At 30.2% G+C, this 18519-nt stretch overlaps 1 protein-coding gene across 2 annotated transcripts in view; it reads right to left on the bottom strand.

The window, feature by feature from the left end:
* Nucleotides 1-566: 566 nt before the first annotated feature.
* Nucleotides 567-18519, bottom strand: part of CadN2 (Cadherin-N2) — a 408037-nt gene continuing 390084 nt past the window's right edge. For both annotated transcript variants that reach the window (XM_065501890.1, XM_065501891.1), the window contains exons 10-12: nucleotides 8922-9143; nucleotides 8378-8548; nucleotides 567-718 (exon numbers count right to left, since the gene is read on the bottom strand). In XM_065501890.1, coding sequence (XP_065357962.1) covers nucleotides 567-718; nucleotides 8378-8548; nucleotides 8922-9143 — 545 coding nt within the window. The remainder of the gene's footprint in view (nucleotides 719-8377; nucleotides 8549-8921; nucleotides 9144-18519) is intronic.

Genomic DNA, 18519 nt, shown 5'->3' on the forward strand with positions numbered 1-18519 from the left:
TTTTGTATAAATGTACAACAGACTGTGGATCTTTGAGTGAATATGTATGTGTTCAACTCGAATCTCTATTCACATTGTGTAGGCCATAATTACAAACCCTTTTGTATGCAGTTCATTCGTTCGTTTAGTATGGCTTTTTCCCCATTTTTTTTTACTATTTCTCTTGTGTTACTTTTGTTTGTTGCAGCTTGAGGCTTATTTATGTTTCAGTTTTGTTGCTGTCGTTCGTTCTTTTTTTCTTTTTTTAGTTGTTACAAAAAATGGCTGCTTCAGTATCTGTAACTGTATCTATTTTCTACTTACTAACTAAATGTAAAAAAGATTTTAATTGTAATTCCTTTTTTTATTTTTTTTGGTTATTTTTGTTGCTGTTCATTTTGATTTTATACACATTTTGTTCGGCTTAATATTAGTTTTGCTTTTTTGTTGCCTTTAGTAGGCAATTTAATTTTGTTGTTTTTTTTTTTTTAAGATTTTATATTTTTTAGTTTTTTTGTTAATTTACAATTATTTTAGTTTTTTTTTGTTTTCTTATTCTTATGTATAAATTTAATTTTAATCTAATTTTATAATACACCATTTTCATTTGTTAAATCGTCAGCTGTTGCTGCTGTTGTTTTTGTTTTCGTTTTGTCTTGTATGTATAAAGCTGCCAAGGCATTGAAACGTGGTCCCCACGTTTCCAAATAATTAAAGTCTTGATTCTCATCATCAGTGCCTAAAGGGTGAGACAGAGAACAAAAACAAAGAAAATTTAGTGAAATAATTAAATTTTGTTATAAGTATTAAAAGTAATAAATATGTTGGTTAAATATGTTGTTTCATTGCAATTAAAATTGTTTTGGAAAAAAGGTTTAATTAACCCTTGTTAAACACATTTAGATATTATTATTTTTTGGAGCTTAATTAACTTGAACCCAGCTAAAACGTTATAGACTATAATCAACTAATTGTTTGTCAATTGCAAAGAAAAGTAAAAACAAACCCATTTTTTTGAATACACACTTGAGAGACCCTTCAGTGAAAAAAAAAATATTATGAAAAAACTCCAATAAAAACAAGAAAGTAAATGAGCAAATACATTTTTTTTTTAATTTCACTACGATAACTCCGACAGCTGCATAAATTTACAATCCAGGAAAATCTTTTTGATTTAAAAAAATCGTGAGTTTTTCGAAATTTAAATGAACAAGGAAGTGTCCAAAGGACTCCATAGGTTATAAACTTCATGATAGGGATCCATTAAAAGTATGTTACGTTGACACTCAGGCAGCAGTATTGAATTCCGGTATTCAACTTATTTTTAAAGTACTAAACTGCTGTCATTAAAAACGTTGCTTGCTACATTTCAGACGACAAAAATATCTTATTTAATGGCGAAGCGGATGTACTTGCGATAGAAGGAGCAAGTTCAACACCAAAAACTTCGAAATCTGACTTTATGCTTTCATTGTGGCAACAAATCAGGAATCTAGGTTACAGTTGAGTTATGGGAGGAGTGCGTCAGCTGCCGTATTCTTGCCTATTTGAAAATAATATCAAGAAAAGTAAGATACTTTTGGAAATAGATAGAAGGTAATTGAGAATGATTACTAATCGGATTAGGCTTAATTGAAGAAATCGCTATTTTGAATCTTTATGTAAATATCCTGTACTATCTTATAGACGATTTACGATATCTTCAGAACCTCATAGATATTGAAGGAGTAATGCTTCTTTGACGTTCCAACTCTGAAGCAAGCAATATAAAACTGGACGTGAGAAAAACACGCTTTTCCTAATTTCAAACCAGCGATATTTAGCGATTGGCGTTGAGCCCTGTTGACAGTTATGGCGAAATCCATTACTAACCACTCAGTTTTTCTAAAGTAGAAATATACTTGTCTGATTTGAAATCGAAAACTGAAACTAATATATCGGAATTCAAATTCTTGTTTTAGTAAAATTGTTTTATGCTAAATTCCCAATTTTTAATTTGATAAATTCAAATTCGACAGTTTAAAAAAAATCATTTACGAATCAGCAAGAAAAATTAGTCCAGGAACTATTATGTTTCAAAAAGTATCGTACTATGCGCAATTGACCCGTTTTAGTACATTTTTGTTTGTCCCTCGGTAGAAAAAAATATTTCTTCATTAATTCTGTTTTAATGGAGTGGTTTTTTAACAACTTTTTTTATATTTTTTTTAAAAAAAGGTACCTAAAACTGGAATCAATCCCTTTATACGTTCATATTTCTAAAAAAAGTGCCAAAAGCAATTTGAAATTTTTTTCTAGGATATGAGATATAAAAAAGTACCAAAACTCAGTGTTCGCCCATTTTATACCCTTAAAAGTACAAAAATAACACAATTGTTATTTTTGGCATAAATTCCGATTAAGTTGGACTTATGGTGCTTACTTTATTGGTTATGGACATGTAGAAATACTGTTTTTAGCTTTTTTTCTCCACTTAAAAATGGAATATAGAAAAATACCTTCTTAGTGGATCTATACATCCTAAGAAGTGCACACATACAAATTTTCAAAAGTTCAAAATTAGGAAAAATGTTTGTATGGGAAAATACGAAAATCGGCTTCACGAATGGGGCGAATGGACATAATGCAGTGGTTTATCACATCTTCACAAAATTGCCTTTCTAATAAAACCGATATGGAGCTCATCGGTCGAATGGTTTCAGAGTCTATAACGGGCATCACCAAAGATGGAGGGTATATTGATTTTGTCATTGATCATAGTATTTGTCACATACCCACATTAGTGTATGTCTTCCGGGTCCTCATAAGATGATCTAGCTATGTCCGTCAGTATGTCCGTCTATATATTCGCCTATCTATCTGTTGAAAACACAATAGGGCCCAAACAAAAGAAGCTAGCTGACTGAAATTTTCCACAAATACTCTCTGTTTACAAGGTTTGTTTGATAATGAAATATATGTTTGTTTTATAATGAAATATCGCGCCCATACAAATATCCCACCGGAATACTGATTGAGCAGTCATAAATATGTTGATTATTCGACAATCCTAATAAAATTTTGTCCAAATTATTTGTAAGTACTCCGAAATTATATTGTAAAGTTTTCGCAAATCGGGCAACATTTGTCCCTAGTCCCCATACGAGGTCCCCCTTAGAATTTACTTGAAAATTCATAACTGTCTTATATTAATTAATATCGTGATGGAATTGGACATAAATAAGTTTTATATGGACCTAAATCTTTCTACAAACTTTCGTGGGGATCGGTCAACAAGGGAGCCTACCCCCATATAACCCCTTTTTAGGAAAGTATTTTATTGTCACATATTGATGGTGCGTATAAATGATATCTTCTATCTGTAATTGACACATAATTTATTGCATCCGCTTTTAAGTTTTCGCTTTTTATAAAGAAATTAAATACATATGTAGTTATTTTCTTGCTTTTGCTCAAAAAATGCAGGTGAATTGAAGACCTTAAGTTGGAAAACCTAATAAAAGGCAACCATTTGCCACATTTTTCGATTCTAGCAAGAGATAGTCATATGGAAAAAAAACATTATGGTTGAAATAACCGATTTTTTTGACTCATTAAAAATAAATCAAATTGAAATTTTATGTTCATAAAGGATTTATTAAGGTCCGTAACATTTCAGCTTTTAAGAATATTAATATTATTATATTAACAATAATAATGGTTTAATTTTATTTAACTACAATCGGATTTGAAAAACCGATCTAAACCCTTAAAAATTTTAGGCAAATATTGTACACACAGAAAAAAGTTTCAACATAAATATTATGATTTGATTTCATAGATTTCAATTCATAACATTTATTAATACTTTCTTAAATAGTATGATTGTTTCATATTTTATGTTTTCAAACAAAATTTAGAAGGCTTGGAAAATATAATTTCAATTTCATTTTTATTTTTATATTGTTCAAAAATGTTTGAAAATTTTCTTGGAATTTTTTTTTATTTTTTTATGTTTTTCAGCTTCAAAATGAGAAAATATGCGCGAAATTGACACATTTTTTTAACAAGATGCTATGCTTCAATATTTATGAATGTTTTATCATGTTTAATGATGTTTTTAAAATTTTAGATATTGTTGATTCATCTTATGCAAACATTTTTGAGCTAATTCATTACACAATACAATTATAATGTAATTTATTATAATATATTACGAAATTTATATAAAAAAGCAAAAAATTGCGTCATGTACAAATTAATAATATTTATGAACATGTTCTTATTCTGAATGAAAAAAGTTTCGGAAAAAATTCAAGTTCGATTAATAATATTTATTACAAAATTCATTTCAATTATGAATTTCTTTTTTCTGTGCAACGAAATATAGTTATTTTATACTTCTTTTAAAACGCTGGTAAATGTACAAGTCAATTTATTGAAAAAAAAAATTAACTAGTTTTTGGTTTAATTTAGTATTAAACAAGTAAGAGAGCTATATTCGTGCCGAATCTTATATACCCTTCACCAAATTATACTTTAAAATAAAAATTTTAAATATTTTTAGGTAAACAAAATTTAAATTTTTTCCAGTTGTTTTATCGAAAGTGTTTTTTAAATTTTTTTTAAATTTTTATTTTTTTTTTAAATTAAAAATTTTTTTTTTTTTAATATTTAGTGAAAAAAAATGTTGGTCAAAAAAAAAATTCGGGTTAAAAATTTTTTTTCCGATTTTGACCCATTGTAGGTCCAACTTACTATGGTCTTATATACATACGTCGTTGCACAGGTCTTTGAAATATCTATCATTAGATATCCATATTGTCTATATTAATGATTTAGTAATCCAGATATGGGTCAAAAATAGGTCAAAAATCGAGGTTGTCCTGGTTTTTTCCTTATATCTCAGCCATTTGTGAACCGATTTTCTCGATTTTAAGAAGAATTTCGGAGATATTGATGTATCATTCGTGTATGTAAGTTATTTGGGGGCTTCAGAAAGTTGATTTCAACACACAGACGGACAGACGGACATGGCTATATCGACTCCGCTATCTATAACGATTCAGAATATATATACTTTGTGGGGTCGCAAATGAAAAATGTAGAAATTACAAATGGAATGACAAACTTATATATACCCTTGCCACTCATGGTGAAGGGTATAAAAATGCATGGGAATGAAAAGATTTTCTAATTTCCTCCCGGGAATGGAAAAGGTCCGGGAAATTTGGAACCCTAGTTGAAACCTATGGAACACATTCACCATAAGCTTTAGTAAGCAATCGGTAAGCAAATTAAAGAAGTTAAGCAAAACTTCCCGCATATGACGCTTTGTTGGTACAAAATTCGATATTTTCGAAGCAAACAAAAACAGGAAATCTATGAAAAGATAAACTCACTGTTTATTGTTGGTGTTTTGTGTAAGCTTTGATATTTTTACAAATAAAGCTTGAGTGACTGTAATTCTCATTCACTCTATAGTTTTATTTGTATAATATCTATAGTTTTTCTAAAACCTTTTGGGAAAAGGTTTTCTGATGATCTGGCCTAAGATACCATTGAAATGCGCATAGGAACTAGCTTATGCACCATCAATAAATTTCAGTGATTTTATCAATAATTGGGAAATTTTGAACAATTCTTACTAAAGAATAAAAAACATTGTTGTTTACACTATAATGTTCAATAACTAAGTGAGAATAAATGAGAGATGTGTACCCTTCAAAATGACACATAACCGAGTTCAAAAGAGACGCCATCTATTGCAAATCCCACATTTTGAAGTCATACACCGAATAACATTTTTAATTTTTACTGATGTTATGACTAGATTACATACACTGAGAGAAAAATAACGTTGCAAAATCGACAACGGTTGGTGTCATTTTGACACCATACGGTGTCACTTTTTTTCGACACCGTACGTTTACAATTTGCAAACAAATCGATACAAATCGACAACGCAATGTTGTTAAATTAATCGCCGACGCATCTCAACGTGAGTTGCTGACAAGTTATTGTCAAAGTGTTGCGGCGAAACTTTTTGCTCTGCTTTGTTTTTATAAGTGAGTTTTAAATTTTATTTACATTAAAAAAGTGAAAATATGTATAAAAGAAAGTGTAATTGTGTTTAATAGTGAATTTGTGTTGATGCAGATGAAGATCCAGACAGTGCAAGAAATGAGAAGATCACCGAATCCACTGACGACATACAACTCCAAAAATTCCTGGAAACAATAAACATACAGTTTTTGTACATTTAAAAGGAAAGTAGAGCTATATATATAATTATCAGCAAAGTAGAATACAATAAGTATTTGTTTTATTTTTTAGAATGATGACATGTGGAAGCAGTGCCACAATTAGGGATGCTATTTGAAATTTCACATACAGGAACTCAGACAATTGCCACCAATGTTTTGCCACATTTAAACATGAAATTTATATGTATTTTATATTTAAGTATTTATTCGTATTGTATTTAAAAATAAATGTTAAACATAAAGGAATTATTTATTTCAATTACCAAATCATACACGAACGGTATCAAATCCACAACATATGGTTTCAAATTGACAACGGTGCGGTATCAAATTGACAACGGTGTCAAATCAACAACGGATGGTGTCAATACGGCAACTGAATAGTGTCATTTTTTCGTTATCAAATTGACACCGTTCCTATACAATTTGTGCACATACGGGGTTGACATACTATTGACACCGAATGGTGTCAAATCGTACATGGATGTGTTAATTTTTTCTCTGGGTGTACCATTCCATTTTTGGAGTATTCACAGAAATACTATTGTAAAATAATTTTTCATCCTGAAGATTTGTTTAGCTTTCGTAATATAAAATTTTCTAAAATATATTTTCTCTTACTATAATTTTGATATTTATTTCAGTTTTGTTTTACTACCACTTTTCTTAATTACTTCATTAAACTTTGGCCTGAGCGTTTTAATTTTTGATTATAAAATCTTTATCCTTTTTCCAACTAAAGCCCATTGGTGTTTTATTTAATCATTGTGACATAGAACATCTCTGATTTATTTAATGTCTCCTAATTTATTATCATATTTATTTCGCTTAAGGAGTGAGATCGAAAAATTCTTAACACACGTTTTTCATTACATTTTTTAACCCAAGTATTATTTGAATTTTTTTTTGATCAAGTTACCTTTGAAAAACATGTCAGTTATTATGTGTAATGTCAATTATATTAATTTTTTTGTTAATCTGATTAAAATGAGTGACCAGAAAAAAGTGCGTACTGAAATTATTAAATATTTTCAACAAAACCCAACTTGGTCTTACAAAAAGTTGGCCAAGCATACAAAGGTCTGCCGTCAAACTGTTTCCAATGTTATTAAACAGTACCGGGAGAACTTGTCAGTTGATAGAAAACCTGGTTCAGGTAGAAGGAATGGTCCACATGATGTTTCTAAAGCCAAAAAAATAGAACGCATTTTCAAAAGAGCTCCCAACACATCCGGTAGGAAAGCAGCCCGGTTAGCTCAGTGCTCGGACTATTTGGTACGAAAAGTTAAAGCTAATGCAGGTTTAAAAACATACAAGGCTCAAAAAGTTCCTGACAGGAACGCTACTAAAAATTTAGAGGCCAAAAACAGAGCACGGAAATTGAAGTCAAGTTTTATAAAAAAATATTCTTGCTGCATAATGGATGACGAAACGTATGTTCTGGCAGATTTTTCGCAACTTCCAGGTCAAAAATTTTATGTTGCTGATGCTCGAGGGAATGTTGAAGAAAAGTTTAGGACCCAAAAGCAGACAAAATTTCCCAGAAAGTTCTTGGTATGGCAAGCAATATGCAGTTGCGGCAAAAGAAGCCACTCATTTGTTACAACGGGCTCTATAAATACCGAAATTTACATCAAGGAATGTTTACAAAAAAGGCTGCTTCCATTCATAAGACTTCATAATGTGTCCACTTATTTTTGGCCTGACTTGGCATCCTGTCACTATGGCAAACAAGCCCTTGAGTGGTACAAGAACAATAATGTGGTATTTGTACCAAGAGAGGCAAATCCTCCAAACTGCCCGGAGCTAAGGCCAGTGGAGAGATATTGGGCTCTTGTTAAAAGAGAATTGAAGAGTACAAAAAAGGTGTCCAAAAGTGTGGTAGATTTTAAACGGAGATGGACTACATGTTCGAGCAAAGTGACAGAAAGCACTATAAAAACGTTAATGGAAGGGTTTCCGAAAAAGGTTCAAAATTTCATCACTAGTGATTAAAACTATAAAAATAATTTTTTTTGTAAATTGTAATAATAATTTCAATCAAATAAAAAAAAAATTAAAGCTGTAAGTTTAGTGGTTTCTTTTTTATAAACATATATGTATGTTAAGAATTTTTCGATCTCACTCCTTATAATAAAATCATTTTAACCTACCTGATGCCAATGAACTTAATGATTCAGCGATACTCCCACTACCCTCGTATGTGAAATTTCTTAAATCATCAAAGGGTGGTGCGTTCAAATCTTTATCGCAGCGCTTTTTACGTTCCTCCATTAAAAAGCCCACATTTAATTCTTGGCCCGGCATTAAGGTAACAACAGGATCTATAAAGATTATTAGAAAAAAAAAAACAAGGAAACACAAAAAACAACAAAATTAAATTACAAATCACAGGAATTAGTATTAGTAGGAAAATGAATGAATAATATTTGTAAGGATAATGTAAGTAAACACAATGTAGCAAATGTAATATTGCATACAACAATGTCTACAACTTTATGACATCAACCTGAACAGAAATATAAATCCCCAACTTTTAATATTTTACGTGCCCTTGTTATTTTTCTGTTCTTAGTGTAATTTTGTTTTTTTTTGGGGTAAGAGCTTGTGACTACATTTCATTTGTAATCAATATTTAAAGTTGGGGCCAATTGTTAAGGGAGTTTTTACTTTACACTAACAGAGAAAAATACTTACATATTATTGGCACTTTACAGGCAGCTATATCAGGTGGCATGTTACCAGGCTGTCCTATGGGTATTTGCAGTGGTGTAATATCAAATGCTGTCATATCATCCTCACCGCCACCTTCGTCATCGTAACTAATCACTGTTTCACGTACATCTTTTTCTGGGCCATTACGTTTTTTATTTGTTGTTTTACGTTTACGATTGTACAGCACAAAGATAAGAGCTAAAACTGTTAAAAGATACAAACAGATAAATAAACAAACCAAACCAAACAGAACGAAATAGAAAGAAATACGAAATACAAATTAGTATGAGTTGGCTTTAAGTGCTGATGCTTGGTTGAGAACTAATTGTTTTATGGTTCAGAGGTGAATACGTTAATAAAATTTTTGTCATAAATCAAATTACAAATAAGAGAAAGTAAAAACAATAACGAGTATCGCTTGCTTATAGCCTGTATTGCTGATTAGCATTTTTAATGAGTTGTAACTACAAAATGTTTCAGAGTTTTCATTTGGTAATTAAAATTATTACCTTATTTTATGGTGAAATTACATTTTTTACGACCGACTATTTGTAAGGTGTTAGTTTGGGGGGAAAAGGATTAATGTAAAGAATTATGTTTTCTGAAACTCAGGATTAAATTATAACATTTTGTTGAAAAGAAGTAATTTAATTTCCAAAAAAAACTATGTTCTACAAAAGAAAACGTGTTTTGTTATAATTTTATAGAATTCTCCATCTATAACTTTTTTATTTGAGTTAGTAAAATTGGTGTACGATTTTCACTGCACAAAAATTAGTAAAATTTTGAAAAAAAAAATCTAATTAAAAAGTTTTTGTTGTTTTATTTACTCATAGATGATTATGATCATGGATTATATTCATGAAAATTATGTTTGGATTCAAAATATCTATTAAACTTGCCCACATCTGTGGTACAAATTTCTAAAAAAAAACTAATATTTTTCACAATTTAATTAATATTTTTATAATTTCTGTATCTTATAAAATAATATTATTTCTGAATGCAAACCCCTCTCCCTTTTTTAAAAATTACTTTTTATTTCAATTATTTGGTTAATTTTTACTTATATTTATTTTTTTAAATTTAAAAAAAAAAAATTTTTTTGGTGAAAAAAAAATTTGGGTTAAAAATATTTTTTTCCGATTTTGACTCATTATAGGTCCAACCTACTATAACTTTTATACATCATTGCAATGGACTTAGAAATATCTGTCCATATTGTCTATACTAATGACTTAGTAATACAGAGATAGATCAAAAATAAGCCAAAAATCGAGGTTGTGCCGGTTTTTCCTCACATCGCAGACATTTGTGGGCAGATTTTCCGATATATTGATGTATCAATCATGGTTGTAAGTTATTTGGGGGCTACAGTAAGTTGATTTCAACATACAGATGGACAGGTCTATATCAACTCTGCTATCTATAATGATCCAGAGTATATATATTTTGTGGGGTCGCAAATGAAAAATGTAGGGAATTACAAACGGAATAACAAACTTATGTATACCCTTGCCACTCATGGTTACAATATACAATACATTCTGGGTTCTCATAAGATTCTAAGAGGATATATCTCTGTCCGTCCGTCCGTCTGTCTGTTGAAAACACGATAGGGCCCAAACGAAAGACTAGTTGGGTGACATTTTTCACAAATACTCTATGTTGTTAAGGTATATTTGGTATTGAAAAGGGACAATAGCCTTCCATGATTTCACCTAGCCCCGGAATACTGTTTGAGCAGTCATAAATTTGTTGCTTAAGTATGTGGCAAGCCTTATAAAATTGTGCACAAATTAGTTCAAGGTACTCTGAAATCTTTAATTACACTAGTTTACAAATCAAACATTTTTGTTTGCTCATGGAATGAAACTTATATTTTTGAGAAGAGCTAGGGACGCTAGTTAATTGACCATTTTTTGTTTCCCACCTATACGTCAAAATTTTGAGATATATGGGTTTTTATTTTTCACCTGCCCTGAGTACTAAGGAGTGAGATCGAAAAATTCTTAACATACATATATGTTTATAAAAAAGAAACCACTAAACTTACAGCTTTAATTTTTTTTTTATTTGATTGAAATTATTATTACAATTTACAAAAAAAATTATTTTTATAGTTTTAATCACTAGTGATGAAATTTTGAACTTTTTTCGGAAACCCTTCCATTAACGTTTTTATAGTGCTTTCTGTCACTTTGCTCGAACATGTAGTCCATCTCCGTTTAAAATCTACCACACTTTTGGACACCTTTTTTGTACTCTTCAATTCTCTTTTAACAAGAGCCCAATATCTCTCCACTGGCCTTAGCTCCGGGCAGTTTGGAGGATTTGCCTCTCTTGGTACAAATACCACATTATTGTTCTTGTACCACTCAAGGGCTTGTTTGCCATAGTGACAGGATGCCAAGTCAGGCCAAAAATAAGTGGACACATTATGAAGTCTTATGAATGGAAGCAGCCTTTTTTGTAAACATTCCTTGATGTAAATTTCGGTATTTATAGAGCCCGTTGTAACAAATGAGTGGCTTCTTTTGCCGCAACTGCATATTGCTTGCCATACCAAGAACTTTCTGGGAAATTTTGTCTGCTTTTGGGTCCTAAACTTTTCTTCAACATTCCCTCGAGCATCAGCAACATAAAATTTTTGACCTGGAAGTTGCGAAAAATCTGCCAGAACATACGTTTCGTCATCCATTATGCAGCAAGAATATTTTTTTATAAAACTTGACTTCAATTTCCGTGCTCTGTTTTTGGCCTCTAAATTTTTAGTAGCGTTCCTGTCAGGAACTTTTTGAGCCTTGTATGTTTTTAAACCTGCATTAGCTTTAACTTTTCGTACCAAATAGTCCGAGCACTGAGCTAACCGGGCTGCTTTCCTACCGGATGTGTTGGGAGCTCTTTTGAAAATGCGTTCTATTTTTTTGGCTTTAGAAACATCATGTGGACCATTCCTTCTACCTGAACCAGGTTTTCTATCAACTGACAAGTTCTCCCGGTACTGTTTAATAACATTGGAAACAGTTTGACGGCAGACCTTTGTATGCTTGGCCAACTTTTTGTAAGACCAAGTTGGGTTTTGTTGAAAATATTTAATAATTTCAGTACGCACTTTTTTCTGGTCACTCATTTTAATCAGATTAACAAAAAAATTAATATAATTGACATTACACATAATAACTGACATGTTTTTCAAAGGTAACTTGATCAAAAAAAAATTCAAATAATACTTGGGTTAAAAAATGTAATGAAAAACGTGTGTTAAGAATTTTTCGATCTCACTCCTTACTAATGCATACTGTAGTGTACCGAATTGTAGTAATTAAGTATTTACATCGTTTTTGGGTACTCAATACTCTGGTGAAGCTGCCAGATACTTTCAGAGTTGTATTCTTTTGACAAATTCCAAAAAAAATGAACGGGAAAAAAATAAATACGGTTTAAAAGTACGTCTTTCCTGTAGATAAAGGTTAATAAATCGCTGTTAAATACAAATTTCTAAAGTAAAAACTATATCAAAATGTCTTCTAGAAAGTGTAAAATAAACCCAGACCATTTTTGTTTTATTTGCAGAAAAATTATTCAGTCAAATCGAGGTTTTCCTATAACACAAACACAAAATGCTTATTTACATACATAAAATTATTTCGTAAAAGCTTTAGATAAGACAAAACAAGCATTTCAATATTTATGCGTTTTCTCGAGTCTGTCTGAGGCTAAATTAAATGATGGGATATTTGTGGGTCCGCAAATAAGAAAAATTTTGGTTGATACCAAATTTGAGTGTCTGTTAACCGGTGTTGATAATGCAGCATGGAATTCTTTTAAACTTGTTGTTCAAGAATTTTTGGGGAATAAGAAAAGTCAAAATTACAGAGATATTGTTGCAAATTTATTACATAATTTTGAACAGATGGGTGTAAATATATCCCTCAAGATTCACTATTTAGATTCTCATGTGGATTTTTTTCCCGGAAAACCTCGGACACATGAGTGACGAACATGGAGAGCGTTTCCATTAAGATTTGAAGTTTTTCGAGAGGAATTATCAAGGTTTTTGGGATCAGAATATGCTAGGAGACTACTGTTGAAGTGTCGTGAGGGAGACAAATGAAAATAATTATAAAAAGAGGACTAAACACTTCACATTTAATTTTTTTGTAGTAATTTAATGTACATTTTTATATGTTTCGTTTTTAATAAATATCTCAAAAGTTTGACGTCCAGGATTTTTTGTTATATTTTTTCCAAAGTTAGAAGACCTTAATACACAAATCCCCATATGTTTCAATTCATGAGCAAAAACCTTGTAAACTAGTGTTATTGATATCGACACAAACTAGTTTTGTATGAAACTAAATGAGTCAAACAACACTTATACACACTATTCCTGCCATAACTTATCCTTGGTCCAACAAAATATTATTTTTTTAAGCACGTTATCTTTTAAAAATATGCCAGATATTCAATCATAAATAAAAAATCCGCGGGAGTTTTTTTCCTTTTCCCATTCTTTTTATATACGCTTCAACAAATTATACCTTAAAATACAAATTTTTAATAGTTTTAGGTAAAAAAAATTAATTTTTATACCCTTCACCATGAATGGCAATTTATACATTTTTCATTTGCGACCCCACAAAGTATATATTGTTACGAAATTGTACTTGAAATCAAATATAACGATTTTAAGGACTGATTTAAAAGTAGCATAATGCTTTCAAATAACAGTGCTGTAATAGCAAACTGTAACATATCTGTGGGCATTATTAAATAAAAGCTTTCAGTTGATTTGATCGTAAGTTGGCAACGCTGTATTCGAATTCGAATATTAAGTTAAAGAACATTGTACAAAGTACACCACAGATGGCATATGTATTAGTAAGATCTAGAATATTCGAATTTTGACAGTTAAAGAACAATCTAGAGTACAGATGGCAGTGTTATAAATAGTGGCAGAGGTTGCAGTCGTGAGTGAGTTTATCAGAGACGCTTTTCGAATAAACATCAACTGAGTGCCTTAATGTGTGTTGTGTTTTTCAAGTAAATTCGTGTACATTATAAATTGTGTCTGTATTTGCGAATTTACAAACGTGTATAAAAAACATTGAGTGACTATTTAATTCTGTTGTTGTACATTTGAATAAATAAAGAGTTGTTACCATTTTCAAACTACTAAACGGCTTTTATTTGCAATCAAAAGTATCCGGTTTATTTAAAGGAAATAAACCAGCGTTTTGAAAAGGTTAAAACGTAACAATTATTCTGGATCGTTATAGATAGCGGAGTCGATATAGCCATGTCTGGCAGTCCGTCTGTGTGTTGAAATCAACTATCCAAAATATTAACTTACATACACGATTCATACATCTATATCTCCGAAATTCTTACGGCTCGGTTACTATTTTAAATCGAGAAAATCGGTCCACAAATGGCTGATATATAAGGAAAAAACCAGGACAACCTCGATTTTTGTTCTATTTTTGACCCATATCTGGATTACTAAATCATTAATATAGACAGTATGGATATCTAATGATAGATATTTCAAAGACCTGTGCAACGACTTATATAAGACCATAGTAAGTTGGACCTACAATGGGTCAAAATCGGAAAAAATATTTTTTAACCCGATTTTTTTTTCACCAAAAAATTTTTTTCACTAAATATTTAAAAAGAAAATTAAAAATATAATTTTTTTTTTTTAAATAAATAAAAATAATTTTTCAAAATTTCAAAAAAACAACTGGAAAAAAATTTAAATTTTGTTTACCTAAGAATATTTAAAATTTTTATTTTAAAGTGTAATGTGTGAAGTTTATATAAGATAAGGCACAGCCGAATAAAGCTCTCTTACTTGTTTTTTTTTTTTCAAAATTTTTTTTTTTCTTTTAATTTTTTAAAACAAATTTTTTAATTTTTTTTAAATTTATTATTCAAAAAATTTTATAAAAAAAAATTTGTTAAAAAAATTCGGGTTAAAAAATATTTATCCCGAAAAACTTAAGTCAAATTTTATAAAAAATACACATGTTGTGTGATGGATGATGAAACTTTTGTACTGGCACCTCGTCCATCAGCCACATAAAAAGTGGCTGATGGACAAAAATCTAACAAAATTCTCCATGGGGCTCTTGTAAAAAAGAATTGAAGAACACAGGAAAGGTATCACAGGAACTGTCCAAATTTAGGCATCAGTGGACCACCTGGTCCAAAAAGGAAACGGAAGCAATTGGAGGATTTCCGTAAAAAGTGGATAAATTTATAAATACCGAGTGGTAGCCAATATTTTAGTGTCTAGTGAATTTTTTTTGGCTCACTCATTGATATAAAATGAAAAACACTGGTGTCATTTTAAATAAACACTTAAGTGAATTCTCTCGCCTATCAAGTAACGTTTGATGTATTAAATTAATTATTTTAGGCCAAGAACGAATCAAGCCAATTTCGGATACTCTGTCCTAAGATGAAGCGTATCCCAGAGAGAGCGTTCAAATAGTCTTTGGACGGGGCAAGATCAGGACAATAAGGCGGGTGAGGCAAAACTTCCCAACCACTTCATTCTAAATAGTTTTTAACCGGTATTGCATTATGTGGCCGAGCGTTGTCATGATGCAATTTTCATATCTGGCAGCATATTGTGGGCATTTTTCGGCAAATTCTCGCTTCAAACGAATCAGTAGAAACCAAATTACCTTTGCGCAATGAATATTTGGCTTTGGTTTCGATTCGGCTGGTTGGCCGCTCTTCACATACAATCTCTTGTGCTTCAAATTATTGTAATGGATCAATTTTTAATCGCAATTATTATTTCGGACATACAAAATCGTCTTTCTAGGTCTCTCGGCTTCAATTTGTATGGTTCCCAATTTTCCTGCTTTTGGATGAATCCTGCTTCTGGCAAACGTTTTGAAATTACTGTTTGAGTATCTCCCAGTGATTTGCAATCTCTTGTTTAGTTGTACAACAATCTGCATCCAGAGCTACTTTTTTCAAATTAAAGACGTAAAGCACAATTTCCCGCATATAACAATTCGTTGGTACAAAACTCGAAATTTTGGAAACAAAAAAAGTAACATTATTGGTTGCACTACAATGTTTAATAAGTGAGAATAAATGACAGATATGTAACCTTCAAAATGACATACAAGTTATTAAAACAAAAACCACTTTCAAAATATAGGCCAAATATTGTAAATGACACATTTTTAATACTTTTATATTAAGTTTTTGTTGATTTTATTGTGAAATTGGATTTTTTTATTTAGTCCATGGAATTAATGACTTTATGGTTAAATTAGCGATTTGTTATGAAAATAGCAATTGATTGTGAAAATAATTTGTCACGTAAAAGAATACAGGTACTGATTTATCATGGAAATTGAATTTTTTTATTAACAAATTTTGAAACAAAAAACCAAACATGAATTTTTTCTCATTTAACAAAAAAATTATTGAAATATATTCCTAATCATTTCACATCAAATTGTATTTCATTTAAATTTCCATAAGCTTCTTAAAAACAATTTGATATACTTTCGTTTTTTTGGCAGTTTAAAATCATGCGACAAGGCCATTAAATTTCATTGTGGTACTTTTTTTCTGGCTTATAATGACAAACATTTAACTATTTATTTAGTATTAAAGTAATTTTTTGTTAAATTTCATAACAGCTAAATAAGCAAAATGAAAGCGATACAATAAATGCAACAACAGCATAATCTTCAAAAAACAAAAATGTTTCAAATAATGTTAAGGATTATACTGTAAAGCTTTTTTTGTTTCAGTTTTTTTTGTTTAACTTTAAGGCAATTGTTTCTTTTATTATTTTTTTGGTGTACTTATGGTATTATAATGATTTGGATTTTTTTCTATAGAAATAGAAAACGAGGCATAAAAAATCTTTGTTAGAGGTGGGGTAAATTTGTTTAATTTACAACTTTATTAGCACTTCATAAGATTTAAATAAAGCAAGAATAATGGAAAAAAGCATAAATAAAAGAAAGGCAATATAAAAAATGATGAAAAACCCCTAAGAAAAATGCCTTAAATATTATGGTTAGCCAGAAACCATTGGTGGTGTTGGCTGTTAAGTTTTTTTTTTTTTTTTTTTTTTTTTTTTTTGAAGAAAAAGAAATAAACCAGCAATTGTATGGATTCTTGGCTAAAGGAGATTAAGCTTAACAGCTAATGAGGGTTCACCAAAGTTAATTTATGGTTTTTTAGGGATAAATTTTTTTGTGATTAGACTTTTGTTAATATTTTAAATTTGCATCAAAGATATTAAAATTAAAAGTAGAAGATTGTTTTTTTTTGTGATTATTTAATCAAGATTGTAGGGAAAGTTTGTGGTTAAGTGTAAGAAATTAAAAATTATAAGTTAATTTAAAAGAAATGAAAACTAAAGTTTTGGTTAAAGTATCAGGCAAGGTTGAGATAGCATTAGTAACATAACATGGTTTTTATATTATTCATACAGATGCCGCCAAATTTAGCAATGCTAAATCTAACAAGTAAAAGTGTTATATTCGGCTGTGCTGAATCTTGTATACCCACTATCAATATATAGTTTTGACCTTCAATGTAGACTTGTAACAGTTATCTGGTTTTGTAACAGTATACAGGATTTGATGGATAGATGATAAATGAATTTTGTCGAAATTAATGTTAATATCAATATACATATAAATTATTTATTGATAATAAAATATTTTTCTGATATAGAGGTTATAGGTTGTCTGATTTTCGCTATATTTCACAGTATAATTTCAGAGTACTAAAATTTAATTAGTGCACAATTTTATAAGGATTTCCGTATAATCAAAATACTTAAGACTGCTCAAACAGCCCATTTTGAATATCTTAACAACGTTTAGGACCTATCGTGTTTTTAACAGACAGACGGAACGACAGACATAGCTAGATCGTCTTAGAATTTTACGAGGACTCAGATTATATACCAGATGTAGGTTTCCGGCAAATACTTTTATTTGTTATAAACGGAAAGATAAAATCGATATTGTTGGAGTGTATAAAATGTGAGTTTATCAGAAGAAGCTTTCAAAGTTTATATGTGAAGTTTTAAATATGCAGCTGTATTAAGGTGATCCTTATATTACACAAGATCTAAAATTTGTCCACGTCATGCAAAATAGAGTTGTGTAGCTTATGAATGACCTAGTTCAATTGCACTATTCACTTAACTGAGCGAAATTAATCATTCATCATACTAAGCGTTTTCAGCTCAGCACTAAGCGTTTTCAACTGAGCTGTTTTGAAATATGCTCATACTTCTTTCAGTACTCATGAAAGAGCTGCACAAGCACATTCATCTGTCGTCTTCGATGTTTCAATGTTTCACATGTTTCACTTTACTCGTCAATGCTCTAACATTATTTCGCTCACTGACATTGACAAGTGAGTGAGTATTGTGTCCAACAAAAATAAAACAATCTTTATGTATGTATATGATCGTATATTCCCATGCTCTGCCGCGTATATATTTTTGTTTTGATATGATACAACATTTGTAATACATAATATACATAAGAATGCTTTTAGAACTATTTTTTGGAAA

Source organism: Calliphora vicina, chromosome 2 (genome assembly GCF_958450345.1).
Source record: "Calliphora vicina chromosome 2, idCalVici1.1, whole genome shotgun sequence".
NCBI classification, from domain to species: Eukaryota; Metazoa; Arthropoda; class Insecta; order Diptera; family Calliphoridae; genus Calliphora; species Calliphora vicina.